Source organism: Perca flavescens, chromosome 11 (assembly GCF_004354835.1).
Source record: "Perca flavescens isolate YP-PL-M2 chromosome 11, PFLA_1.0, whole genome shotgun sequence".
NCBI lineage: Eukaryota > Metazoa > Chordata > Actinopteri > Perciformes > Percidae > Perca > Perca flavescens.
Window position 1 is genome coordinate 27,105,518 of NC_041341.1, and position 27,634 is coordinate 27,133,151.

Consider the following 27,634-nt stretch of genomic DNA (forward strand, 5'->3'; position numbering starts at 1 on the left):
ACTACCTTACCTATAGGCCAGTAATCCTATCATGAGTGGGTGTTTTTTTTGCCACAAATAGGCTGATTTATATTTGCTAGTAATATGTTGAATTCATGTTAAGACATTTTACTTTTTGAAAAAAACTACGTTATTTTGGTGGCCCCTCTGCGGTAACTCTGAGGACCCCCTAAGGGTCCCAGACCCCCTGTTGAAGATCTCTGGTTTAATGCACTCTCTCTCACACACACGCGCACACACACACACACACACACAACCCCACTCCAACAGCCACTTCAAAGTGCTGTTGAACAGGGTGTTGTGGGGTTCCCATCCTGTGACATCACACATTCAAGCATTCAGGCATGGGGTCTCTAACCTTAATTCTGCATGTTCAATCTGCATTTGTCAACAAACATCTGATGTGCTGAGGCGTCCTAGAGCAAGATAAACAACCCCTGCCAGCTCCAAGGTAGCTGTTCTGTACAGCTGACCCCTCTAAAAGAAAATCATCTGTGCCAAATGTTTATATTGCTGACGTGTGGTAGCTTGAGTAAAGCTGTAATGATCCCTCCTGAACATTAGATGTCAGTCACCTGTAGCCAGGTCCCACTCTACGGATTTCAGAGAAGAAAACCTCTTGTAATCATTGACAAAAAAAAAAGGCTTGTAATGGAAACGTTTGACGAGGTAAATATCTAACATTTGCAACTGCAAAAATAAGTACGCTAGTAAACGTTACTGGATGTAAAAGTCAAGTTCTATGAGTACACGTACGTAGACGCAGCTAACGTAAGCTAGCTCGTTATAACCTAACAACTTAAGCTGTTACGTTACTTTTAACTGATTACGTTGATTAGTGGTGCTGTTTTATATCTGTTATTTACACAAAAGACTGAATCCATTCCCACAGTTGTTTATACCCTGCATGATGTGAACTGTAAGAGAGATAGTGTTCACTGACTGTACACTGGCTTTCAGGTCACGGTGAAGGTGCCATTTGGGACAAAGTGTCTGGATGCTGCCTTGTGTTTCCCTGCTTCAGTAACAGATGTCCACACTGCAGTCGTTCTCACACATGGGGCTGGCGGAGACATGAACTTCAAACATCTGGTTTCTCTGGCGCATGCCTTAGCTGCACATGGCTTCCTTTGTCTCCGTTTCACATGCAAAGGTTTAAACTTGGGTTATAGAGTGAAGGCTTACCGTGCTGTGTGGGTAAGCGTTATACAGCCATTCATTCAAAAATAGCAGTCACTATTTTATTATCTCTGTGCTACTACAGATTTAGAATCAGTAAGATGCTGTACACACTTGTGCTTTACCCCTAGGACTACTTGAAATCTCTACAGAAGTTTACCGTAAAGCACATAATTGTTGGAGGTAAGCAGCAATATAAGGCTTACTTTAGCACATAATATGTAAACGTGTTCCATTTAGTCTCTAGACCATGTATTTTGTAAAATTTACAATGTAAATACTGTGGAGTGAGTGTTTTTTTTTCTGTGTGCATACGTTTGCATTACAATTCCAGCAGATACTGCACTAGTTAAAAACAACTAGCGATAGATCATAATAGGATAAGATATGATAAGAACATGCAGGCTCCCAAGTTGTGGGAAGTTAAATAAACAGTACAACAGTAGAAATATTAAAAATGACTCATAATGGTAAACGTCTGAAAAGTACATGCACATTGGATAACAATAGAATTATAATTTTCAGTATTGGTAAATGAATCTGCCCATAAACATTTCCAGGTCTTGCCAGAATTGTCAATAGTGTGCATTATTAAAGCCTACAACATGGAATACAGCAATCACTGAGTATGATATCTTGTCTTGAAAATCGTCCACAGGCAGGTCAATGGGATGTCGTGCTGCCGCAGCTTTAGCCAGGCAGCTGAGTGATGAATCACAGGATGCAGTGCAAGGTGTCATCTGCCTGTCTTTCCCCCTGCACCCACCAGGACAGACGCACGCCCATCGGCAACGGAGTGAAGATCTCAGGGGGCTACCTGAAGACACGCCTGTGCTGTGTGTGTCAGGCACTGAGGACAACATGTGTGACAAGGTGAGGACGGATGGGTGGCTCTTTATCCTGTTTTGATGGCCATGTCATACAGTTTTAGGATTTTCATTTTGTATATACATGTGTACGTGCGTTAAGTTACTTATCTTTGTTCTACTTTGTCTCAGTAAGTTGTCAATGCTACTAGTTTGCCTCATTCAGTAATACATTTACTTCTTTATCTCAGTCATGAATTGTACGTGTTTATACAGTCTTTCATGTATATTCTAATTTTCTCTCTGTGATACAGAACTTGTATTGTTGTGATTGTATAGTCCAGTCCTCTACTATTTAGTATAATAAATATGGACCATGTCCTGCCATGTTACATGTGCTGTATTCTAACTATTCAATTTAATTATCATTGTACCAGCCTGTGCAATGTCTGTTTTTTTATGACCTGACATTTTCCCCAGTAGTGATTTTGCTTTTTGCTTTCTGTCTTTGCTCAGGTCCTTTTTGAAGGGATGATAAAAGAAATGAAAGGTCAAGTTGAGGTTTTCTGGCTAAAAGGAGGCAACCATGGACTGACAGTGAAGGGAAGGTCGGAGGATTCTGTGTTGGATGAAGTGAATTTACATGTCATCACCTGGATGAGTAAACAGGGGGAATAGATTAATTTATGTTATCAGATGTTTTATTTATATCATGTTCTTTCTACTAGTTGAATAAAGGATATATATTTTTACACAATGTGGCCAAGTTGTTTTGTCTTTTTTTAATCAGAAATTACATACAGAAATGATCCAGTGCAATCAAAAACACATTGTTAATGTCTACGAAAATAAGTGTTTAGCTCTGTTAACATAAAGCCTGTTTTGCTGGTCACCCACACCACCCCAGCCAGAAACTCTGATTGTGCACAAAATCTCACATTAATGATACTGTGGTACTTTACATTGATTTAGATTGAGTCTGATTGTACTGGAGGCCTACACATTTCTGCCATGCCAAGTAAAGGCTTTCCTCTAATTTTGTAAGAATGAGTGTATTTGTTTCCTTACAGTTTACAGGTGACTTAGGCTATGTTTAGATGTAAACCATCTGAAGAGAAAAGCAAAAGTGGCGCTGCGTTATCACTTTTTATTCCGCGTTTAGACGAGCGTTTTGGGCGGGGGAAATCTGCGTGCATATGGTGACGCAAACGTGTGTCAAATTCGATGTAATATGCACCCCAGGCGTCTAAGTGTGTGTGAAGTATGGAAAAGCACTGCCACACAACACCACCGAGTCCGCACGCCTGCTAGAACCTTCCTTCTACTTCTCTCCCTCTCCTCCTCCTCTCTCCCTCTCCTCCTCTCCCTAGTAGCGCGAAACCATAACATGGCGAAGTGAGCAACAAAAGCTGACAATTTTGTCTGGATAGACGAGGAGGAGTTGTTGCTACATCAATGCAAACATGCAGCACACACACACACACATTCACACAGTGCATTTTTTACCCTTAAGACGGGAATGCAACGGGGGAGCGTCTTTAAGATTTCCACTCTGGAGGGTGGTTTCACTTTTTGGCACATCTGATAAAATATTTTGTCGTTTTCACCCGCGAGCGTATTCGTGTAAACAGGGCCATAGTGAGAACTAGAGAGCTATCTTGTCACTGTGTTCTCTGTGCCTTTAAGGCGTACTCTGACGTTTCTAGTATAGTCGAATACAATTGGCTGGCTGACATCCGCATGTTTTTTTTGTAGGGAAGCATGGCAGGAGAACCGTGGAACAGGGTAAACATTGCTTTTCCCGGTGCGGTTTCTAGTGTCCGTATACATTTCAGCTCATCTACAGGTACAATTAGTTGTTCGCTTCTTGATTGGCAATAATAATGATGTTGGTTTTGTTAAGGGATGTCTAGGGCAAAACTCTGCGCTAAAGGCTGGATATATGACGCATGCAACCCACGTGTGCAGTGTTGCTGTATCATTATCGTTGACTAAAACTGTGTTTAAGTGTTTTTACTGTTCTGCAGATGAACGTGTGAAAGCCCTGACTGTGGAAAATGACAAGGTGCTTAGGCTAATTCGGAGTGAGATTCTTCAGACCGAGGTACGAGTTCTCTACGAGCTGCTGTACTTCCTAAGTAACAGCTCCAGAGGCAACAAGACGTTCAAAGGTTTAAAGCAGGTGAGGACTGGAAGTCGTTATTTCCACATGTGGCCACTTCAGGATGTGTGATCTGTTTTAGCCTTCTTATATACTGTCTATATGGTTTTATCCTGGTGATGGGAAACATGGCAGTCATTTTGGATTCACTGTAAAGTCAGAGAGGTAGAACTAACAAAAGCTAAAGAACTAACTGATTTGTCATTTTCATGTTCCATATGTTGTCTTATATCTCACAGGTTGAACAATGCATAAACAGGCTGAAGAGCATGAAGCTTGATTTTGCTCTTCAGGAGCTGACCGAGCTGTGTCCCAAAAGAATTCAAAGGTAGACTGTTTGTTTTTGGCAATTGCTAATGAGCATACAGGCCAGCATCAAACATGGGCTTTGCTGTTTAATGACACACATTGTATGTGGAAGCTGGCGTGAATTAAATGCAGTGAGAGAAAGCAAGCATAGTACTGGAGCTTGATCAAGCTTCAAATAGAATATTAACCCCCATTTCTAATTTGTGGGATTCAATAGCATACAAAATAATTAAATACATAACATAAATTGTAAATTGACATTTCAGAGATTAAAACAAGCACCAGAGGTTAATTAACTGACTAATGACAAACAATATGATATAAATGTGGGAGGCTGTAATTATTTATGTAATTACTGTGTGTGTGTGTGTGTGTGTGTGTGTGTGTGTGTGTGTGTGTGTGTGTGTGTGTGTATATGTAGAGGACTGAGCATTAAGGCTGGTGAGTGTGATGTCCCCAGTCAACCCATGCTGGAGTGGCTCTGTCTCAAAGTGCTTGGAGCCGCCCAGCTGATGATCTGCACATTGAATCGCTGCAGCAGAGCTTTCACGTATCCTTTTCAGAGGTGGCACTGTTCTGAAACATAAAGACTAGGCTGACAGTAATCTCTGAAAAGAGACTGTTTTGTTTTTGCAACTGTGAATCTCTTAAGGCCTTGTTATGCTTCTGCGTAGAACCGACGGCGTAGCCTGACGTGCACGTCTCGAAAAATGTAACTACACGTCGCTCGGCTGTGGCTTGGTAGCGTTGCATTTCCCCCGACTCATTTCCTGCTTCTCCTTCTCCATAAACAACGTGAAATCAAGGAGAGGGTTAACTTCTCCTGCTCCAGATTTCCCACCTTGGTCAGAAAACACAGGGGAGACCCTTGTCCTCTCATTATGACTCTAGAGTCGGTACGAAGCTAATCGCCGTCACTCTCTGTCTTCTCCCTCACCACACACACACACACACACACACACACACGTGCCGGCTCAACGCACACACCAGCGCACAAGTATAAACATCAGTCCACTTACGTAGGCTACGGCGAAAGCTCTGCGTGGAGCCTGCGCAGAACCATAAAACGGCCTTTAGTCTGAATTAAGTTTGGCGATCTTGGCTTTCTGGATGTCACCTCGTGGGTTTGTCTTTAAGCGATATGTGCTTCAGACTGTCGAAGCAGCAGATGAAATGGGAGGAGTTTATTATCTTGAATGTGGTGATAACCAGCATGGTCAGTCGTCTCTGGTGAGTCCTCTCTCTCGTTGTCACATCTAACAAGGCTGAGAAATGCAAAAAAAACATGCTGAATTATACCGCACAAGGCAGCTTTGCATGTTGGCAGCTCCAAATTTAGAAAAGAACTGCATTTGGAATAGTTTGTTTAGATCCATCTTTCACAAATCTAAATCTATCTGCCTTTTGTTGCTCCATCAGGGTGATTGCCCGTGGTATCCTGGTCAGCCTGTCCACTCTGTATCAGCAGCTCCTGGAGCTCCTCAGAGAAGTAACCAATGCCCAGCCCATGCCCTTCCTCACAGACTTCTCCCTGCCGGCAGATATGGCTCAGTTCCTGTCTCCTTCTGATGCCCGTTTACTGACCAAAAAGCCAGCACGCGGTCCCCTTGCCAGAGGTCACAGGTATAAGCAGCAGGGGAAGAAGAAATCTTCTGTTGAAGTGAAAAACCAGGGAGAGACAAGGGAGGTTAAAGAAGACCTGGGTGTTGCTGTTGAAAGAGGTGTGGAGCTTTTTCATTGTTCTGTATGATGCATTTTAATGCAGGGCAGTAAGATGACACTGTCCTAAAGGACACACTGCTTCACAGTAGTGTCTGTTGTCTAGCTAGTTATGCCGCGTTCTATTTACCTCGGAACTCGTTTTTTACGAGGTCAAAGTCGGAAACACGCCCCCTGACCTCGTATTTACAAGCTCGGAACTCATACAACCTCGCAGTAGCCAGAGTTCAAAATCCAACATGGCTGCCCCCTGTATCAACAGTTGTGAAAGCTGCAGTAACTAAGTTATAAGCACTTCTGTCTCATTTGTGTCTCACTAAATCAGTCGTTCACACAGGCATGTCCAACTTCTATATGTAGACATGTTGTTACGCTGTTTGCATGCACAAAAAATGGCGTAATGCGTTGTTATCAACTGGTTGCTAACAATATCTAACTGGGCTAGAGCTAATGAAAACAATGAAAAACCAACATTTAAATGGAATGCATTCAACTCGGGTATGACGTAATTGCCAGTTCCGAGTTCCGAGGTAAAAAGAACGCGGCATTAGCTTTCTCAGCTACTGATAGTTTACACAGTAATCTTCAATGTAGCCGTATGTGATTTGCACCAGAAGATCATCATTTTTTTTTTTTTTTTTTCTTTTTCAGTTATCAGTCTTGACACTGACATGAAGCCTTTTCTCAAGGTTTTCAGGGACTTCTCTGAGGTATGTGAGCAAACCAGATGAAATATGTATTCATGCTTTTACTATTTGCAGAATATGTAATTGCTCAGTGTTGCCACCTAATCGTCCTATGTAAGGATTACATCATTTTGTTAACCAAGGGCAAATCCTTCCCACAGAAAACACACAAGGCCGACAGGAAACGGAGGTTCAAGAAACAAGTGAGAGAGGCTACTACTTTCACAGACATGGCGGCCCATCTGGAAGAAATGATCCCATGGTGCAAGTCCCAGAAGATGGAAAAGGAAAAACGTCTTCTAAGCTTCTTGCATTTAAAGTGCCAAAGGATGAAATGCTTAGAGGCAGCAGGTTACAAGTAAGAGCAACAATGCAGAATATTCACACAGTGGCCACTTTATTATGTACAGCTGTGCAATCTTATGCAATTCAATAAAACAGCTCTGCCGTAAATTCTACCTTTTACAAAGTTTATAATGTATGTGTAAATAAATTGATATGTTTATTAGTGAGGTCATAGTTAGAGGGGGTATTGTAATGGATTACATTATATTTAGAGGTGTTTGTATTTTTCTGTACCCCCTATTTACATACATGAGGGGGGCAGAATATTATCAAACACCTCTGTGACGGTGTAAAAAAAAAAAAATGGTTATACATATATTATGGTTATACGCATAAAATAAGACTTTTCTGGCAGAACAATTGGATTGCATTAGACTGTACAAATTGGCCACACATTTGTTGTTGTTGTTGTTGAGGTAAAATTACACACTTTACTATTCTGTGACACAGTTGCTCCTAATGCTAATTGTGCATATTTCTGTCAACGTGTCCTCGTCCCCAGCGTCCAGAGGAGGTTGCGGACCTTCAGACAGGAAGCTCGCTGGGCTTCATCTCCTCACGGCTCGGTGCCGACAACCTGCCGGGCTTCTGCTGCAACCAGGAGACCTGCTCGCCTGACAACTCGTTTGCAGACGCTCAGAAGTCGATTTAAGTCTTCAACGGGTGTGAAAAAGAAACCGCTGAAGAGACAAAGGGAGAGGACGGAGTTATCAGAGTCCGGAGTGTCAGGGGACGACCTAAGAACCCGGACTACAAACGAGGTGACATCATCTCAGACCACCGACTGGGACCGCCAGGTTGACATAGATGATATATTTGCCTCTGTAGGTTTGTGACACTTTGGAATTGAACACATCCAACGAAACAACTTACTGAATGTAGCTGAGCTCAGTATTTGATAGATTCCTCGGTTTTGAAAGGACATTTGATGGTTGGTCATTGAATTAATGAATTAATTAATGAAGTGCTAAACAGCAGCAGTTAATTTGAAAGCCTGTATTGGCTAGGCAGACTGATCTCATAAAGTGGCGTATGTATGACACTTGTTATCGTGTCATCAAGACGCATAATTGCTTTTTATCGTGTTTATCAACGCCGTTCGGCTGCCGTTGACCTACATTACGTGTGAATTAGTATGAGTAGTAGCGTTTAGCATGAAGGGATGTTGGTTGGGGTGGCGGATGGGTAAAACACAGGACTTAAATCCAGGAGAACTGGGATCGCGTTTTTTTAAGACTTCCCCAATGTTTCTTTCCTAAACCCAACCGTATTGTTTTCTTAAGCGTGTGACGTTGGTCACCGTCCTGTTTTTGTCTTTTTTTTTTTACACGTGTGACGTTCTCGCGATAGTACGCCACGTTCTCGCGATAAGACGCCACGTGATGTGTATGTTTACATTCGCTGTATACAGCGTAGACATACACGTGGATAGCTCAAAATGCCTACCTATAACATGCCATTTGGCTTTAGGAAAGTGGCGTGTATGTTTACGCAAAGTCATGATGCCATGTTGGGCTAGGACAGTGTAACCCTAACCCAAGAAATGAGGAGAGAGAGCCGAGGGATGTGGCATGGAATAAAGGTACCAGGCTGTAATTGAACCAGGGCCATTGCAGTTTGCCTATCAGGACACCCAAGGAGATGGGATTTAACAGTGGGGTGATGTATTTAAAATGTTCTGGTTCTTGATGACTGAATGGGGAATTTTAAAAGTTTTCATGGCTAAAATCTGCATTGCAGTTTACTATTTGATTTTTAGCCATAGCATGGATTGGAAAATGTAGATTCAACTCTTATTTGGTGTATTAGGGACTGAATAATATATTCAAATATATCATATATTCAGGCTTATTTTTTTTTAAAGAGAATTTTTTTGAGCATCTTTAGGCCTTTTATTTTGTCGGCCAAAATCAATGTCAGTATGTAAATGATGGCGCAGATTCTTCTTCTTTTTCCCTACAAACTTATTTTGAAAGGGAGGGGGAGAGTGACATGCAGCAAAGGGCCGCAGGTCAGAGTCAAACCTGCGGCCTATGCCTCAAGGTGTGTGTGTGTGTGTGTGTGTGTGTGTGTGTGTGTGTGTGTGTGTGTGTGTGTGTGTGTGTGTGTGTGTGTGTGTGTGTGTGTGTGTGTGTGTGTGTGTGTGTGTGTGTGTGTGTGTGTGTGTGTGTGTGTGTGTGTGTGTGTGTGTCTCCTCTGTCTGGATTTACCCTGCAGAGATCTGAGGAGCAGTTAACCATAGTCCTCATAAATCCATCGGAGTTTAAAATTCCAACACAAAGAAATCCAAAGGCAATCTAAGAAGTTGAACATCGTGCATATAGACTCTACATATGCTAATAAGACTGTTTTGTTTGTTTAAATACAAGAGTCTGAGCTGAAGTTATTTAAACCATTTATGAATGTTTTAATTGACCGAGGATCTGCTGAATGATAAAATGTAATGAACTCGGATTGTTCCTGCAAACTGACGCCATAGCTTTATGGTACTAAACACCAAATGAGGGTTTTAGTCCCTTTCAGACATTCACTCCTCTGATGGCTACAGCACACAGTGAAATACCATTATTAGAGCTATTAAGTGCACATCTTGTTCAACCCTCTGAAGACACCACTACAGCATAATAACATACAATTTCTTATGCACAACGAAATAAAATCAACCATGGAATACTGCAAATGCCTATTTTAAGCTGTAAGTTAGCCATAAATGTTACAGACCCCATGTCTAAGGGCCTTTTTAAGGCTCTCGTGGTATTTCTGGCTCCACCTGGTGGAGTTGATAAATGAATACATTCAATCATTAGTTCCAGAATGATGATTGTTCTCAGAGAATATGGAATGAATCCCTCAACCTTGGTAATTGTAATGCTCTTGAGGAAGTGCAAGAAAGCAGAGGTGTCATTCTAGAATTGAATGTGTGCCTATAGAGACAGAGTGCGGATATGAACAGAGAACACACTGTAAAGGTATGTATAAGTAGGCAGGGTGGCCCCAGCTGTAGGCCTTTGATATCAAGTACAAGAGCTATACAGGTACAAGTGCCACAACCTAAAGCATACAGGTATCTGGCAGTCTATAGCAACCATGATTGCTCAGGAGTGGAGCCTGTGCACCAAAGAAGCTAAAGGGTTATTTTTGTTGCAGCCTGTGTTTCTCCTGCCCACCATCTGATCATCCTCTGCCAAAGAAGACACAGTCCTCCCATCACAAATACAGTGCAGTTTTTCTTCCCCCTCACTGAGCACTGACTGGGTTGAGTTATGGTCTCACATCAGCCCGCCAGCTTTATTTATGCATACAAGTCTGCAGATTTCTGATTTCTGTGCTTTCTGGGTTTCATCTAAACCAGTTAGTCAAGGTCAACTTGTGTACTCTCCTGCAGTGAGGGAAAGGAGCAGAAAGCCTTGAATGTCTGTGTTCTGTATACACCAGCACTTAGGAAGTCAGACCATTTTTTTCTCTGCATGAAGTTTGAAGGAGTGACTGTGCCAAATGCTATCAGTATCCCAATTTTTACACTTAGACACAAAGGGGCATATACATGCCAGCAAAACCTTTTGAACACTTGTGTTATTTAAAATACATATTTTACCTTGCATGCAATGTGCACATTTGTCTGTGTGTGCTCTATTGAACCGCAAACATTTTGAAGAAGTCCAACACAAAGTGAAGAGAACCAATTATTCTGTTATCTTGCTAATCATTTCCAGTGTATACATTAATAAATTAATCTACAAAATAATGCCAGCAGGGAGGTGTGCCTTGTTGAAAATATAGTTGGAAAATAAATACTGAGCAGGATAGACAGTGTTTTCCATGCAATGCAAAAACAATGACTTTGGCCTTGCTACTTTTAATTAAATACAAAATAAAGTGCATAAACTCAATAAAGCATGAATTGACAGCAATTTAGAGATGTGTCAGTGACGCATTCTATACTGACTGTACATAATGTCAGCATCATCCCTATACAGAGTTTGAGTATGTGTATCTCTGAACAGACTGTTGAGGTGATTAAGATGTGTTTACTGTATGTATTTACTGGTCTTACCTCAGCCACTCTTAAAATGATAGGATGCTTAAGGAGAGGCTACAATTTGTTGCCAGTAAGCAGTAATACAATGTAAAATGTTGATATGTACAGTAGCTGTCAGTAATTACAGCAAACGTACTTACTAAATATAATCAGCTCTACAAGTAATACAAAAACCCTACCCAGTTACAGAATTGGTAGGCCAGCTTCTGCAATAGCTTATCTCTGGTTTTTGTCTTTTTGTTCAGCTGTACACCTTAAGAGCCTGCATCATTATCTGGCTGGGGCAGCAAGTCTTTAGCACCGTCGGCTGCCTTAGCTTAAAGTAAGTAGGGAGACCATAGACTGTGGGACACCCTGTCTGTCTACTTCTGTCAGCCAAGAGGTATTTAATAGCATGTAAATAGAAGGTTCCATATTGAACACATGGGATTGTGCATATGTTTGTTGGAATGCCTGTGGGCATAATATGACCTAAAACAGGAGAAAGAGTAGAAAGGTCTGCTGTTCTTCAATTTACTTCCCTCTCACCCTAATAGCAGCAGGGGAATAGAGTGCATATATGTTTCAGGTCTCAGTTTTTGTATGGCGTTAAGGGATTCTCATCATTTATACTTGGAGGTCTATAAAATCAATCACATCATTAGGCTACCTCCACAGAGACAAAAGAAAGTAGAGCCATAGAGGCCAACCTAGTGCATCAAGCTCTTGTAGTGCTATTTATTACTTAGCCTGGTCTCCAATATCTCAGTGATCTAAAGCATGCATAAAGCATTTGTACCAATTCCATGAATAAAGTGGGAAAACAAGTAGAGGAAATATGCAAGGTCAAAATCCTCATTAAGGCCAGAGGGGGACATTGAATATGAACAGTGCGGTCAATACAATTTTTTTTGTCTAGTTTTAGTGTCTCCTTCTCACCTATAGGGGCTTTCAATACCAGTGCATGTATGATTATGTCTAGAAATAGGTAATGTAAAACCTTGTCTACACAGCACATTTTCATTTAACTAATCCTCAAACCTCATTAAGTTAAGTCTAATATAGGCTGTGCCTGTGCCTCTACATGAAATTAGTTTTTTGTATTCACACTGGCAGGGAAATATAACATAAATTATTTAAGGACATGTTTAATCAAGAGTGTAGTTTCTGCTCTTTTAATGTCTGTGTCCAAGAATATATGTGAGAAAAAGCTCTAGAGCATAAAGTGCCCCTTCATCAGTGCCATATACTAAGAGGGCTGGGACCTGAAAAATACAGTATGTGTCTGCTCTGTGTGCTCTATTCCCCTGCTGTAATTAAAGATAGACAGAAAATAAAGAGTACACACCCTCATATTCCTTTTCATGTTCGAGGCCAATGTCTACAAACCTGTGCTAACAAAATCTGCTGGGAGAGCATAGTGACAAGCTTTTGCTCAACTCAATAAATATGGCCTAAAAAAGCACCCAGTTGTACCATTACCGTCCATCCATTTACTTTCTTTACTCACTTATTCTCATTCAGGGTGCTAGAGGGCACCATTACTGCATTGAAATAAAAAAAATTTTTTACTGCCTGTACTGTTACTCATTTAGACTACATGAGATCCATTTTAAATATACTGTAGATTTTAAATTGACTTCATCTATCGTACTATCATTTATAACACGCTCTCTGGCTACCAGTTTAAAAGGCAGTACAGAAAAGTGTACACAATTTGACTTGCTACCATTCTGGAAATTGGACCCAGAACACTGTTACAGATTACTAGTGTTAATGTTTAGCCAACGATTAGGATAGAACTGTATTGTTAAAAAGTCAAGTATTTAGCCGCTACACATTTTCTGTACTTAATATCAACTAACCATATTGCAAACTGTGTTACTAAGTTTTGGAAATTTGGTTAGCCTATATACTATAACATTCCAGGCAGAAATTGATTTCCATTCATTTCTATGCAATATTAAAATGTACAATCTGCAGTAACTTCTTCCAAAGTTACATTGGGAAATGGCTGCCTGGAACTCTATGACAACAACATAAAAACATTATGGGTTTGGACATTATTATGATTATAACCTTTTTTTTTTTTTTTTTTTTTAGCAATAGTCAGGTGTTTCATTGAACGGGTCAACCTTGTGTTCTGTAAATGATTTCTGTAAAAATAGACATAAATAAACGACAGACGAAAGGCGATGATGACGGTACATCCTGTCAGTTGTAGTTTTTACATCCGGAAGGTGGGGCTTTTGTTGCAGGAGCGGTTTGCTTTTGGAGAACCAATGCTCCGAAATGCTCTATTAATGCAGTCCTCAAGATAACATCAACCGAGGGCAGACATACAAATCCTGCTTTGGTAAGGCTTCAGAAATTTCATAAAGGAGTGGAATGATAACTGGGTGTTTTGTTACACGGCTGTGTAAGAAGAGAGTAACAAAGTACCACACCTGTTTTAATGAAGGACGAGCGACCAATGGACCCAGAGGGACGACCGCTTAAAACAAGATGCGTTCAAATAAACTCCTAATGGGATTTCGTTAACTAACTAGCTAGTTTCAATGGCTGCTTTAGTGTCGTAGTTTGGGTGTCATGTATGCTTATGTTAAATCGGTATAACGCTAACATTAGACGTCATGTTAATAATCGCTGGCAAGTAATCTTTAGGTTAGCTATAGCGGTTTAGTTATTAGTGATGTGGACAAGAATTTTGTGGGCACTCCCGTCAATTTATCTTCTTTTTTTTTTAAAATAAATTATGAGAGCGAATATGCTTAATGTGTTTGCATTAATTTAATAAACGGCGTGGTCCTCCTGTATGTTGTTGAGCATTAACGGTAGTCGTATTACCAAAGTCCATGTTTATGAGCTTTTTTGTTGATGGTCAGCTGACGTTAGACACTAGCGTTAGCTATTGTAAACTCAAGATTTAGCTAGCTTTGCTAGCGTTAAGTTACCCTGTGTTTGACAGATGTAACGTAGCTGGACTTTGTCTTTTTAGGGAAGCTAGCTAATAATATGCTTGCTTAGCTCGTTTGTTAAAATTAGCTGTTGTAATGTGTATTCCCGTCAAGGATTACCCCAACGAGTTTGGGCTGAAAAGTTTTTTCCATTGAGAAGATGACACACCCAAGCTGGCTCATGGTTTCTTCAGCTAACGTTGTTATGATCCCAACTGTCAGCAGAAAAACAGCGTGACAGAGTATTTTTCCACCACACCATTTGGGCATGTATTAGTTCACTCTATGGGGTCTAATGCAGCCAGGTATGGTCACATATTATTCCCTCTATGACCAAAAAGAGTTAAGTCTCTTATTTTGTTGTGGGCTTATTGAAACCCAGTTAAGAAGGACCTCTGCTGATCCCTGTGCCCTGCTTTTGGGTAGCTATATTAAATGTTACAAAGGCAGCTAAGAAATCCCTTGTCCCTTGTGCCAAACTACAAAAAAGGTCTAAATAGTAGGGCTGTCCTCTACTAAAGAAATTCTTAGACTAACACTTATACAATTTTGTCGACTAATCGATTAGTTGATTTAATTGACAGAGCTGTGCGCTTTGAGAGGTGGTTAAGACTAGAAAAGCACAATATAAATGTAGTTAATTAACCATCTGTAAAACTGAGTTTCTCCACAATTAATCCTGCAAAAGCACCACTTTAAATCTTGTGTTTACCATAAATGTGCTCAGAAGGTTCTTGGAAATAAGAAATTAAGCATGAATAAGCATAAAAAATGACTAATTGACTAAAGAAATCTTAGTCGACTAAGACCAAAACGACCAATTAGTCGACTAAGAGGTGGCAGCCCTACTAAATAGTACTGTTTTTACTGATGCTACATTTTACAGATGGGTGTAACGTTTTCAACTCTTATCAGCCTTTTTTTTTTTTTTTTTTTTTTTTTGCGGAGACAGGTTGAGGGGATTATGGGATAGGATAGTGTTGGGAAAGCAACAGGCACTTATTCCATCTCATTAATAATACTACTTTTTGGTATCAGGGGAAAAGGACAAATATAATTCATCATCCAGTTTCATGTGTCTCAAGGGTGACTAAGGCCTAATTTAGACAACCTAAAAAATACTTAAACAAGCTGTTTAATCATCCCCGTTCCATAGTCAGTATACATACAGGATTTTGTGGTTCAGAGATGCTTTAGGGATGTGCTCTACTCCACATTTGTCCAGTTATTTAGTTGATACATGCAGTTAAAGAAGAATCTATCACTCAGTCAGTGTTTGTTGGCTTTTGTCTGAGGGCGTTACACCTCTAGCTAAGGCAATATTATCCATATCCAAGATAGTGTGGAATCTGTTGACAGATTCCACACTATTGAGACATTAGCTTTCACTAATGTGACACAAGGCAATCACTTGCTACACAGAAGGGAAACAAATACAATAATTAATTCTCCCAAAAAAAAAAAAAACCGGGTTGAAAATAAAGTAAAAGATTACTCCTCATCATCTAAGGCTGGAAACTTGCTAGCTGAGAATCCCTGCCAATTTGGCCTCTCCCAACACTCACAGGTGCATTCTTGATGACAAACAATAACTTATTGAAATTACAAATTGTTGTCAATGAAACTGAAAATCCAATGTGTAAAAAGCTGCAGTATATTAAAATGGAAAGGTAAAGCTGTTTTATAGTGTGTGGATTACTTCTTGATTATTCTCTTATTGTCTTGTAATTTGAGGTTTGTTAAGATTACATTTTAAACCACTGTCTGGATAATTATAGTGTGTCTTGTGGTGGAGTTTGAGGTAAACATTGAATCTCAGACTACACCCTTATTAGCCAGTGAGAGCTAAGTACTACTACTGCATCCTGGACCACTGCAGGTTGTTTGATTTAAAACTGACCATGGCATAACATCAAGTCTTTTTAAAAAAAAAAAAGTTTATTTTTTTATTTTTTATTTTTTTTTGCTGGGTTTTTTGGCAACCCCCACTGCCGCAGCCTAAATGCACTACCCATAATCAAAAGATTGGGAAGGCTTGCATTTTCGTCCGGACTGCCAGAAGACAGCTGCAGGCTATGTGAACCTGGCAACTTTGCTCTGCAAAATGTAAAAACCGCGCTCAGTCCCAAAGGTCATAGTACACACTAGCAGCTGGTCAAAAGCCTTGGAGGATACTAAACGGTTTCAGATCATTGTTGTGTAGTGTGTGGTGCCAAAACGCCTAGGTAAATGAAATTGGCTGTCTCGTGTGAGGTCTTCCACAATTCCACGCCTGAGTGTGTCCCCAGGTTAAGTTTGTTGAAGGGTTAAACCTGTGAGTTAAGTTCAAGTCGACCAGTCAGCAAGTTAACGCGTCTTGTATGACATGCAGTCAACTCGCTCAGAAAACAACCCATGAGAACAATGCTGATTCCAGCACAATCCTAGCATGCTTGGGGAAATCAATTCAGGAATTTTTTTATTTATTTTTTAATCTGATGCAGATGGTTTTGTTTTGGAACTATTGATGGCTGATATTTTTTTATGACTACATCGTCCAAGTGTTTAGTGTTTTTCCCCACCATAGCTTTTAATTACGTTAAAATGTTCAGAGAACTGCCAGAAACAACATTTAGACTATCACAGGAAGTGAAAACTCTCCAGTTAAATTAATGAACAAAGAAAAAAACCTAATGAAATAAGTCCATGCCTTGATTGGCATTGACCAACAATGTAGCCGCTCAGTGCAAACAGCACAGCTGGATTGTGATTGTAATTCTGGCACAGATTGATTTCTGCATCGTTGTAGACCGATTGCAAGCAAATGACATTAGAGGTGGAGACTGGTCTTGTAATTGAGACTTAGCTGGCCTTGCATTCCTCCCCTTTCTGTGAAGACTGTCTGGATGTTTATCCCTGTAGTTCCGGACATGCTATTTTTTTTTACTTGAATGTTTTTCTTAATGCTAATCCCTCTGGTTCCTGTTACTGCGATTTATCAGACAAGCATTTTCTGCAAGACTTAATTTCCCTCATTTTGGACCTAACCTGGTTATCAAAGAGCTCCATCTGCTTTTCTGATGAGGTTCCCAAATAACCTGGTTTCTTGGTGTGTATTAGGACAGGAGTCAGAAAACCATCAGCTAATGATGTTGGCAGTGGAAATGGAGTGAAAGGGCAGTAAACTGGTGTAAGATTTTTTTATTTTACTGGACTTGGAAAGTGAGCGATTATGTGCAGGAGATAGTGATGTAGCATAGCTAGCCGCCATCAATTGTCTGCTTTCTGTCAGCAGGGAGGAAGGAATGTCAGTTACTATATGAACCATGCCTGAGAAATTTAAATGTCCCATTTGGCCATTGCAGAAGAATATGTATGCAGCAGGGAGCTGTCATTAACTGGGGATCCCGACAACAATCCCAACAGTAATCTGATGAAATATATGCTGTAAAGCACTTCTTGCTACACCAATACATAGGAGAATTATTTCAACCCCCTCTAGTTTACTTCAGTAAAAACACCTCGGAAAATGGGAAGAATTAGATCCTATTGTCTATGAAAGTTTGACAATGTGCTTTTACTGGGAATTCCCAACTCTCTTTTTATGATATGTAAATCAGACAATTGTTTGAGTGAGTGATTCCCCACCTCCCCCACACCCCCCTTGTTTGGCAATGTTGATAGCATGCTAACATATATGACTAAAGCATTTTAATATCCAGCGCCTGATGAACTGAGTTTGCCATGCATTGTGTGATGCACATAATGTTAACTTTGTAGAGGATATGTGCAGAGTGGAGAGATCCCTTTCATCACTCACACCACTTCACTCAGCCTCTTTTTCCTCCACTCTGCTCCACTGCTGAAACGCAGAGTGAGGTTGACTCTCTAAGCTTTTCCAAATAAAACAGAAATCACCAAGGAGTGAGGTTTACAGGCAGGCACCATTGGCCCTATGAAAACATCTGAGCTGTGAGGGAGAGGGATACTGTGGGGTTTTAGGTAGATTTTGTGCTATCGTGGAATTCAAGTCCCTGAATTGTAAACCATGATAGCACCGCAGGGCCCTACCATAGCGTAGGTGGTACGTAACTGAGCCTATTTTTCTGTCAAGCAAATGAAAATAATATATAGCAAGTTGGAGATAAGTAGTGGGCAGTTGGTAGTTTCTCAGCAGGAACAAACAGATTTGTTTGTGAATGCATTCCGAGATCTCAACTTTTCTTTCTATCAACCCAGAACCAATCCAGTGGAATGCTTAAGTAATGGGAATCATCAGGGTTGGCTGTTGTGTTTTATAGACTTGAGGTGACCCAAAAAAACTTATGCATCACAATGTCATCATGTACTGGTATGCATTTACTTCATACAGTACCACAACGTATGGGATTAGTGAAGTCTGCACTACATTTTCACCTTGATAGTTTCCATATGAATAAGAAAGGGGGGACCTTTTATAATAGAGTTGTATTAGCTCTGTTGGTGTTGCTGAAGTAGGAAGGATTGTACCACAGAGAGGATTTAGTTCCCCGCTGCCCGGTTTCATCAAAGGCTCCTCTGTGCACTCTCCTGGCCAAGGGTTGTTAGTATGCATCGTGGGGTGCTTTTTGAGAACTTCTTCTTTGCTGTGTACCGTCTTTTCAAGTAGGCCAAATCTCTTTTCCTGATCTCAACTGACAGTGACCGTAGTAACTGCCGTATCTGGACTAAACACATTTCTGCGATGCCTCCGTTTGCTGTTAAATTGTGCATCATTGGTTGCTCTGTGACAAACAAACCTTAGGATCTTGAATCTCCGTTGCTGTGTGTTACAGAAGGCCCCTTCTTACACAAACCTCATGACTGAGGTGACTCACCAGGTTGTATTGTTTTCTCCAACAGTGGGCAGTGATTATGAATAGTTAGGTCTATGTCCAGAATCAAGGGGGCCAGTCCCCTTGGAGTACTGACGAAGAACATTTTCAGTCTAGGAGCAGTAGAAATTGGATGAGACACAGCAAGACACAATATTATTCACCTACATAGCATCATCGCAACATTGCAGTGTTTCAATTCAACAGCACCTACTCTAGGCCACCTCACAATGTTTGGGTTGACTCATTTGACCGACTGATGATGAGAGAAACAGCCGCACTGAGCTCAGTTTGTGCTCGGAAGTTTGTGGGTTGTTTTTGGGCCAGAAAAGCCCCTGCTTTCTCCATCAGATGGGGAGAGGAAATCCCCTTACCTCAGTGACCTCAGGAATGCTGAAAGAGGGAGAGAGAGAGTCATCAGGCTCTCTGCAACTGTGGCAATATCTTGAACACACACACACACACACACACACTTTCACTTATTCTACTTCACTTAGAGTGGAATATAGGCACCTTAGCAGATGACGTTTCCTTTGACCATCACTGTTAACACTTGGTTTGTCCTGCACATGGGAAAGAGCATTCTTTTACTTTTAGTATCTGTAGCCCTGGCAAACCTTGGAATGTTGTGTTAAGATGAGCAGGAAGGGAATACTGGGCCATTCTCCAAAGGGCCTCTTAATGAATTCCTGTAGCCCACACTGCACTGGTGTCATCTATATTTCAGGAGCTTAGCAACCAGAGTGGTCTGTACCCCTCCTCCATAACCTTACACCCCTTTAAAAAAGGACCCGCACCAAGCAGACTCCAGTTCCATATCTGGGTCAGGCCTAAATATGAATTCCTCTTTTGCTATTGCCCTCCATTATAACGCTGCATGCAATGTGGGGAACTGCAGCTGGTGGAAATATGGTGGCATCCCTGCCCTAAGGTCTGAACTTCCTTTTGGAAAAGTTGCACTAAGCACTTTTTTGCTAAGCATACATTTTTGCCTCTTCAATTAATTAACTGTGGTTGCTTTATTTACAGCATCGGGATTTGTGCGTGTGTACATGCACACAGGGAAGTAGGTTATAGGTAAATAATTTAGATAGTGAAGACCTTTGCGTAATTGCTTGAGTTTGGCATAGGTTCCATCTGAAGGTGTGTAATTGTGTTTGTGTGGATGTCCTTCCTATGAGCTCTTTCACTGGCCTGGTTACTGATAACAAAGACAGGAAGAGCACAGGTCAGACTTCCTCGTCGGGGGAGAGTGGAACCATGGTGCCACATCCTTAGTATCCACAGCTGTCAAACTATAGCTGGCATACTGAAGTGTAGGTTAATTTAATGCAAACCACATGTTCCCCTCTGCTTTTTGGACATTGCAAGTAGGCCTGTCACGATAAAAAATTTTGCTGGACGATAAATTGTCCCAGAAATTATTGCGATAAACGATAATCTTGTCATCGAGAGACCATTTGCATCTAATATAATGATAATGTTAATAATAATAATAATAATAATAATAATAATAATAATAATAATAATAATAATAATAATACTACAGGTACACCTTTTCAAAGATCAATACACTTTTATTTCTAAAGAATATTTAACACTGGAACTGGAAGACATTTTAAATATCCACAATATGTCTTTGATCTCCTTTGGTATGTCGTCTTTCACGCTGATGTACAGTTGTGGAATTGCCATTGGTGACACGTACGTTCTCAGACTAGAGACTGTACTACATTTTACAATTATTTAACACTAAATATTACATTTAAATAATATATAATTAATAAATAAAATCTATATGTATGGCTATCTGCCACGTGGCGAGTAAATGTACCAAAATAGTTCTGTTTTTCAGACTTCATTTTGGCGAAGGTGCGGCTTCTGCTCCTCTGCAGGTCGGAGCTTCGTGGGTGCGGGCCGACACACACACACACACACACATACGCGCCAACTCTGACATACTTTCCACACTCCGTGTCCGCGGACAGCTGTAGGCTTGTACCGTTAATGTTCTGTGCATTGTCGGACACATGCAGCCACTTTCCTGAAACCGCTTGCGGTGTGTATGTCCGAGCCCGTCTCCACCGCCTCCACCTGCAGGTTGTCAGCTGTGTGGTTTGGAATGAAAGGGAGAAAACGGGACGCCGAGTAACACGGTGGATATCGCTCATATTTTTTTTTTTTTTTTTTTTTTTTACGGCGCCTTAACTGCAAAGTGCTGCAGGAAACCTTGCTCCAACTCTCTCGCTCTCTCCGCCTGGAGTAGCCTACCGCCCACACAAAGACCATGCGACTGACAAGAGGGTTCACTCCTCGTTACGCTAAGGAACCGAGAGTGGTCCTCTCTTTGGTATAGAGAGGGAGAGGGAGAGATGAGGAAAATAAACAAGCATGCAAATGGCAATTATCGCGGCCGGAAAAATTATCGAGCTAATTTTTTTTTATCATGCGATAACTCGATTTATTGACTATCGCGACAGGCCTAATTGCAAGAACGTGCAAAAGGTCACGTGCACAACTGCACATTTATGTAGAAATTGTTTCTATTGGATCTATTTTCACACCAAGAGTTCTTGATTTTCATGTGAAACAACAACTATGGAAATCTTACAGGGCTTGTACCTGGTTTTTGTGGGGTTGTGACATGATCTGTACATTTTATAATGAAAACCGTAATGTAAAGACACACAAATCATCAGAGTTGGAGCTATGCGTTATTTTTCCATCAGCGTGAATGTCTTCTCTCCTCTGCCTTGTCGGGTTAACTCTCAGTGCACACTTGTCTCACTGTATGAGCTGAAGTGAAATGTTTGTGTTAGGGAGGAGCAGATTGTGAATAATGCTATGAATCGGCTCAGTGCTCCCATTAGTGTGACATCCCTAAAGGAGGGACTCAGACATTTTCTTTCTACAGATGGAGATAAAATGATAGTGGGAAAGAAGGTAAAGAAGAAAAAAAGGCTGGTTCCTGTGATGTGACGGACTGACTTTCAGGATAATGAGTCAAAGGGTCTGTCACAACCCTTGCTCTATTGCTTCTCTGCTCAATATGACAAAATGTATATTTATATAATGTGACATAATCGCCAGATGCGCAACTGTTTATTTGACTGTTCATAGTTGGTAGGGAGAGGACTAAATGGGTGTTGGGTTACTGACCTATACAGCACAATAACCAAGGGTGGAGGCCCCCCCCCCCCCATTTTTGTCATTCACGTACATCTATTGACCATTACAATGAAAGGAAAAATGCCAGACCCTGTCTTTGAAGGATTAATTGATCATTAAAAAGCCCTTCAATGGCTTTGTTAATGGCCATTACAATGCTGTATACCATTAGTCAAACTCAGGATGCGCAGTATTGAAGTTTTTGCCAATATCCAATCATTGTTTATGGTAATGTCTGCTGATACATCTATAAATATTCTTAATTTCTTTGCAATACGATCACAGGTCAAATTCCCACAAGTGGAGTTAACCTGTCATTCGGAAATGTGATCCTGTGGTCAAAGATATAAAAACGAAAATGGCTTGTAGTATGGGTGAAGTATTCTGCCAATAGACGGCGACTGATGGCATATTGACAACTTGTTTTGACTTGTCTTTTAATGAATCTGTGCACATGTGACACTCTTGATATAATCTCTTTAAAGGCTGTGCAGGTTAAGACATGGCAGGAAGGCATTTACAACATAGTCAATTTGCACTATTTTGGAAGTTGTGTCTGACAGAGATAGAAGATATGGAAGTCAGGTGAAAGCAATCAACTCTGAGCTTTCACCCTCTGAGGGCAGGGCCCATATAGTGCAGATAGATGGCCCATGGCATCTCGCTTCTTTTTAACGAGGTTAGCAGATGATGCCCGATTTTTAATGCATTCCTAAATGCCGCCTCGCAATGGAGAATGATAGCTTCATTACTTCTGATCAGCTGCAACGGGCTTTTGATGGCAATTTTTATAAAGTTCTAGGATTCATGAGTAGGCTATTTGGCACTTTAATGGGAAGGGTGGGGGTTAGGATTCAAGATTTGTTGGAGCAAAGCCTAGTGCCTTGGCACAGCAAGTTACTGTCGTAGTGAAAGCTGTTAAGTAACAACTGTCCTCTGTCCATAAACTTGTGTTCTCTCTGTGTGAAGGTTATTTACTGTACATATCAATATGTTTCCACTCTTGTCATTCGCAGGTCGTGTCAGAAAGTATCTGGGTGCAGAGGAAGTGTATGCGTGGGTGTGTGTGCGTGCATGTGTGTGAGTGTGTTAAAGAAACACAAAGAAGAATCCAGTGATGGCTACCGGTAAAAGTAAAAACCAGAGCTCTCTGGCACTGCACAAGGTGATAATGGTGGGCAGTGGGGGCGTGGGGAAGTCAGCCCTCACCCTGCAGTTCATGTATGATGAGGTGAGTCAACACAGCCCTATTAACAGCTTAAAATTGCTATATAATAGATAGAGAAGTATGGCTTTTAACATTAAGTTCAGTTCACAAGCACCTCTTTGTCTAACCAGTTCACTTTTTTATTGTTTCCAATGTAATATTACCCCTTGCTACTTCTGCTGACAGCAATGCACAACTCCCTCCCTAAAGCACCAGCTGCAAAACTCTTGCTGTGTCTCGTCCAATCTAATCTAGACATCACCTATTTGCTAAACATGTTGACTGGGTCAGCACTTCCTCTAAAAGCTTCAAATGTAAAGCAATGGTTTGTTAGACAGAATCATCTGAGAAGCTGTCATTGAAAACTGTTTGGAAAAGTGCAGGCACGTTCAAAAAAAAATACCTGGCAGACGATTGGATGAACCATCTCTCTATCATGTCCGCCATTGTTGTTTTGGGGTTGCTTAACAGATTCTTGTAGAAGAAGAGAAGGTAATGTACCAAGCAGCATAACAGCTGTCTTCTGTCTGATCCTGTCCATTACATTGCTTAGCTATGCTTCCATTTTAACCACGGTAGCTGTCTACAAATAACTGCTCGTGCTTTTCCGATGCTCTATGCATGTAAATACTGCTTGTGCCGTGTTTTATGCTTTAAAATCTCCAAAGGAACGTGTCTTTTCATCCCCAGTTTGTGGAGGACTATGAGCCCACCAAGGCAGACAGCTACAGGAAGAAGGTGGTTCTGGATGGGGAGGAGGTCCAGATCGACATTCTGGACACAGCCGGCCAGGAGGACTACGCTGCCATCAGGGACAACTATTTTCGCAGCGGGGAGGGCTTCCTGTTGGTCTTCTCCATCACAGAGCATGAGTCATTCACTGCCACTGTGGAGTTCAGGTACTCTATCCTGCCTACATCTGTTTGTGTATGGGACTGAAAACATGTAAATGGTGCTACCTTAGGCTGCAATGGGTATTGGCCTTTTAGTAATTAAAAATATCAGCCTGTACATGTTGACCGTTGCTAGGGATGTAATGATGCAACGTGAATCGGTTAACATAGATTTAAATGTGTAAAGATTACAACCGGTTGAGATAAAAAAAAAAAAAAAGAATCGAGATGCAATTTATAAACAGCCTAGGGTGTGACGCTAGTTACCATACAGCAGGTAACGTTAGCCTACCATTAGCTGGCTTAAAAACGGTTAAAATGCTGACCCCTAAAAGGTGCAGCGTGACTTTATTTCACTGGAAAGGATTCCAACACCAGGACGTACAACATTCTGCAGCTAAAGACACAGAGGAGACTTGCTGCACTTGCAACAGAATGGACTCTGCTGCTGTCGGATACACAACAGTGACGGGTGTGTTAGTGTTGCATTTGGGTCTGGCTCTGTAAGCCTGCGTTGCGTTCAATCTCAAAAATACCTTTCTGCCATCTAGTGTTGCTTCTTTTTGTCGTTTAACAGCAAGTGACTGTTGGAAACAATTGTGGAAGGAATACCGTGGAGCATACCAAGAAACAATGGGCTAAACAAAAAAATCTATAATCATTTACAAAATACCCTGACTATTAGGGCTGGGCGATAAATCAATTTTAGTTAACGTTGATTTGTTTAAATTAAAATAGATTTTCTCCTTAACATCGTGTGTGTGTGTGTGTGTGTGTGTGTGTGTGTGTGTGTGTGTGTGTGTGTGTGTGTGTGTGTGTGTGTGTGTGTGTGTGTGTGTGTGTGTGTGTGTGTGTGTGTGTGTGTGTGTGTGTGTGTGTGTGTGTGTGTGTGTGTGTGTGTGCGCTACGAAGGATTTTGCTACAGGTATGCTACATTCAAGAGACCATGGGATGTTAATGTACGTTGCTCAGCAACAGGTGAAAATAGGGGCAAGGTTGCGCAATTACCTGTATGTGTGAAAAACAGCTTTATCTCATGCATCAGTTTTGTTGTTGTTCAATATGTAGCCTCGTGTGTGTATGTGAACAATTTCATTGTCATCTGCAGATTGATTTTAAGTAGGAGGAGAAAAAAATCGATTTAAATCGGAGATTTTATTTTTAGGCCATATCGCCCAGCCCTACTGACTATACTGATCTCGCTAACCAGCTCATAGAAGAGGTTCAGTTTATCAGGACATCTGTAAAACTTTTATTAAATGAAATGGTTGTATTATGTTAGATTTTATCACAATCAAAAGACAATCGCTTATTTACACAACGGAAACTGGTGAAAAAGAAAAAAATGCATCTCTGCTGTGCCGGCAGGGAGCAGATCTTGCGGGTGAAGGCGGAAGAGGACAAGATCCCTCTCCTCGTGGTAGGGAACAAGTCTGACCTGGAGGAGCGTCGGCAGGTATCTGTGGACGAGGCCCGAGGCAAGGCCGAGGAGTGGGGCGTCCAGTATGTCGAGACATCAGCCAAAACCAGAGCCAATGTTGACAAGGTGGGTCCACACACACACACACATCACACCCAGTACATTCCTATAAATTTAATGAACTTTTAAATATAGGATATTCATTGTATCATAGAGTTAATAAGTGTTCTTTTTTTTTTTTTCTTCCTCCCCAGGTATTCTTTGACCTGATGCGTGAAGTACGAGGCAAGAAAATGTCAGAAAACAAAGACAAAAACGGAAAGGGAAAGAACAAGAAGAACAAGAAGAGCTTCAAAGAAAGATGCTGTTTACTTTGAACTCTTCATGGACCACAACAACAACCCACAATAAATCTGTTAAGTTGGTGAACAAAGCAGAGCGTCCTTGCCATTGTCATTCAAATGAAATTTGATATTTTTTTAAATGGCTGGTTTTAAATAAGTGTTTCATCTTAACCACGTTTTTTTTGTTTGTTTTTAATGAACGACATCTGAGTCTGTGTTTCATTGGAAGATAACCACTGTTGAGACTGTGACTTGATGGCTCATAGTAAGCCAATGACCAAACTGCCACTGACACTAACTCTGCTGCTCAAGACATTCTCCACTGTTAAACTTAGCGATTATACTGCCTTTGACTTTGGTTCAGTGTGTTTTACACCAGAATTGTTGAGTCTTTTTTAAGTCAACAGTGCTCTTAATTTCTTTACCTGCTCTTTATCTAGGCCTGCATACTTCTTAGTCTACGTTAGTATAGACCCCTATGTTCATCAATTTACAAGGAACTCTAATGCTGCTGTCTGTCTAATTTGTGATAATTTATGTCATGTCTATTGAAGATGTTGGCCTCATTCATCCATCTGTCCAGATCAGAGCATGTTTGGAATAGCTGGAAGTTTCATTTTCGAGCCCTTGTGGCAGCTTTTTTTTTTTTTTTTTTTAGTTCCTTAGTTCCTCCATGGATTTGTGATTTTCTGACTACAGAAAATTCAGTGGAATCGGATGACTTGTTGTCAAACAGGGTTATTATATTTCACTGTTATCAAGCCTTACATGATTACTGCAGTTTTTCAGGCGGACTGCAATCTTCATGTAGACATTTAACATTTTGTTAGATATTTTCAGGCTGTGAAAAGAAGGGTGTAATGGGGTTTTTCCAATGTTTTCCTTGTTGGTATTCTATAGTGCAGAGAGTATTATATATTCATGTAACCTGGGCCTTCCTAACCTTCTCATAGTGCAGATTACTTCCTGTTTTACACAACTGTTGAAGTTTAAAGTGTGTACTGTTAAAGGGGTGATACTGTTAAAGGGGTGATAACAATCCAGGAGGCCATCATGCTTCTGGTCCACAATGGCATGATAATCAATACCATCTTATTACTCTGAACAGTTCTGATGTTCTTTTTATTGCTTTGTCTTTTTAATAACATGCACTACGTTGCCAATACCTAAGAAGTGGACTTCATGCTGGAGATTTTTAAACAGTTTGTGCCAACAAAACCACAAGAAAATCAAACTTACAATTTGTCTGTGCATTTACCAGAAACCTACCTTTTTATGTGTGTGCGTGCAAAGCTTTGAAGAGGGTGCCAACTTCTTAATTGTTGTTTAATCAAGTGCTACAGTAAACAAGATGTTTCTACCACTGCCTAAACCATTCTTTGTAACATTTCCTCCCTTTTTTCTTTTACTTCCTACTGCTGTATGCTTCAATCTCTGCAGCGACAGTGTTGCTGAATAAATGTTTTTTTTTTCTCTTTGTAAATACTGGGCATTATTTTTTATTATATTCATATGTCACAAGTTCACACTGAGCAATCCTTTGATTTTTGTATTATATCCATAGAAAGATAGGTTTCACATTTTGATTTA

General features: G+C 40.8%; 3 protein-coding genes across 3 annotated transcripts; all 3 read left to right on the forward strand.

Annotated features, from left to right (window-relative positions):
• The first annotated feature begins 430 nt into the window (after positions 1 to 430).
• Positions 431 to 2,746, forward strand: tex30 (testis expressed 30). Its single transcript, XM_028591589.1, has 5 exons — positions 431 to 669; positions 961 to 1,197; positions 1,311 to 1,362; positions 1,838 to 2,052; positions 2,502 to 2,746. Exons 1-5 carry the CDS (start codon positions 565 to 567, stop codon positions 2,661 to 2,663), a joined length of 771 nt encoding a protein of 256 aa, XP_028447390.1. The 5' UTR covers positions 431 to 564; the 3' UTR covers positions 2,664 to 2,746.
• An 809-nt stretch (positions 2,747 to 3,555) lies between these two features.
• rmp64 (ribonuclease MRP subunit p64) lies at positions 3,556 to 8,478 on the forward strand. The gene is made up of 9 exons (XM_028591708.1): positions 3,556 to 3,831; positions 4,013 to 4,167; positions 4,386 to 4,474; positions 4,877 to 5,005; positions 5,608 to 5,685; positions 5,875 to 6,176; positions 6,826 to 6,884; positions 7,022 to 7,218; positions 7,708 to 8,478. The coding sequence occupies exons 1-9, from the start codon at positions 3,747 to 3,749 to the stop codon at positions 8,039 to 8,041; spliced, it is 1,428 nt and encodes a 475-aa protein (XP_028447509.1). The 5' UTR covers positions 3,556 to 3,746; the 3' UTR covers positions 8,042 to 8,478.
• A 4,958-nt stretch (positions 8,479 to 13,436) lies between these two features.
• On the forward strand, positions 13,437 to 27,527 carry ralba (v-ral simian leukemia viral oncogene homolog Ba (ras related)). The gene is made up of 5 exons (XM_028591276.1): positions 13,437 to 13,579; positions 23,197 to 23,411; positions 24,078 to 24,286; positions 25,649 to 25,826; positions 25,955 to 27,527. The coding sequence occupies exons 2-5, from the start codon at positions 23,298 to 23,300 to the stop codon at positions 26,075 to 26,077; spliced, it is 624 nt and encodes a 207-aa protein (XP_028447077.1). The 5' UTR covers positions 13,437 to 13,579; positions 23,197 to 23,297; the 3' UTR covers positions 26,078 to 27,527.
• The last annotated feature ends 107 nt before the right edge of the window (positions 27,528 to 27,634 follow it).

Excerpts from the sequence above, each read along its gene's own strand:
- ralba (XM_028591276.1), top strand. The coding sequence starts at position 23,298 with ATGGCTACCGGTAAAAGTAAAAACCAGAGCTCTCTGGCACTGCACAAG. Across the intron at positions 23,412-24,077 it reads TGCAGTTCATGTATGATGAG|TTTGTGGAGGACTATGAGCC; the intron begins GTGAGTCAACAC and ends TTTCATCCCCAG. Across the intron at positions 24,287-25,648 it reads ACTGCCACTGTGGAGTTCAG|GGAGCAGATCTTGCGGGTGA; the intron begins GTACTCTATCCT and ends CTGTGCCGGCAG.
- tex30 (XM_028591589.1), top strand. The coding sequence starts at position 565 with ATGTCAGTCACCTGTAGCCAGGTCCCACTCTACGGATTTCAGAGAAGA. Across the intron at positions 1,198-1,310 it reads AGGCTTACCGTGCTGTGTGG|GACTACTTGAAATCTCTACA; the intron begins GTAAGCGTTATA and ends CTTTACCCCTAG. Across the intron at positions 2,053-2,501 it reads AGGACAACATGTGTGACAAG|GTCCTTTTTGAAGGGATGAT; the intron begins GTGAGGACGGAT and ends GTCTTTGCTCAG.
- rmp64 (XM_028591708.1), top strand. The coding sequence starts at position 3,747 with ATGGCAGGAGAACCGTGGAACAGGGTAAACATTGCTTTTCCCGGTGCG. Across the intron at positions 6,177-6,825 it reads GGGTGTTGCTGTTGAAAGAG|TTATCAGTCTTGACACTGAC; the intron begins GTGTGGAGCTTT and ends TTTCTTTTTCAG. Across the intron at positions 7,219-7,707 it reads TTAGAGGCAGCAGGTTACAA|CGTCCAGAGGAGGTTGCGGA; the intron begins GTAAGAGCAACA and ends CCTCGTCCCCAG.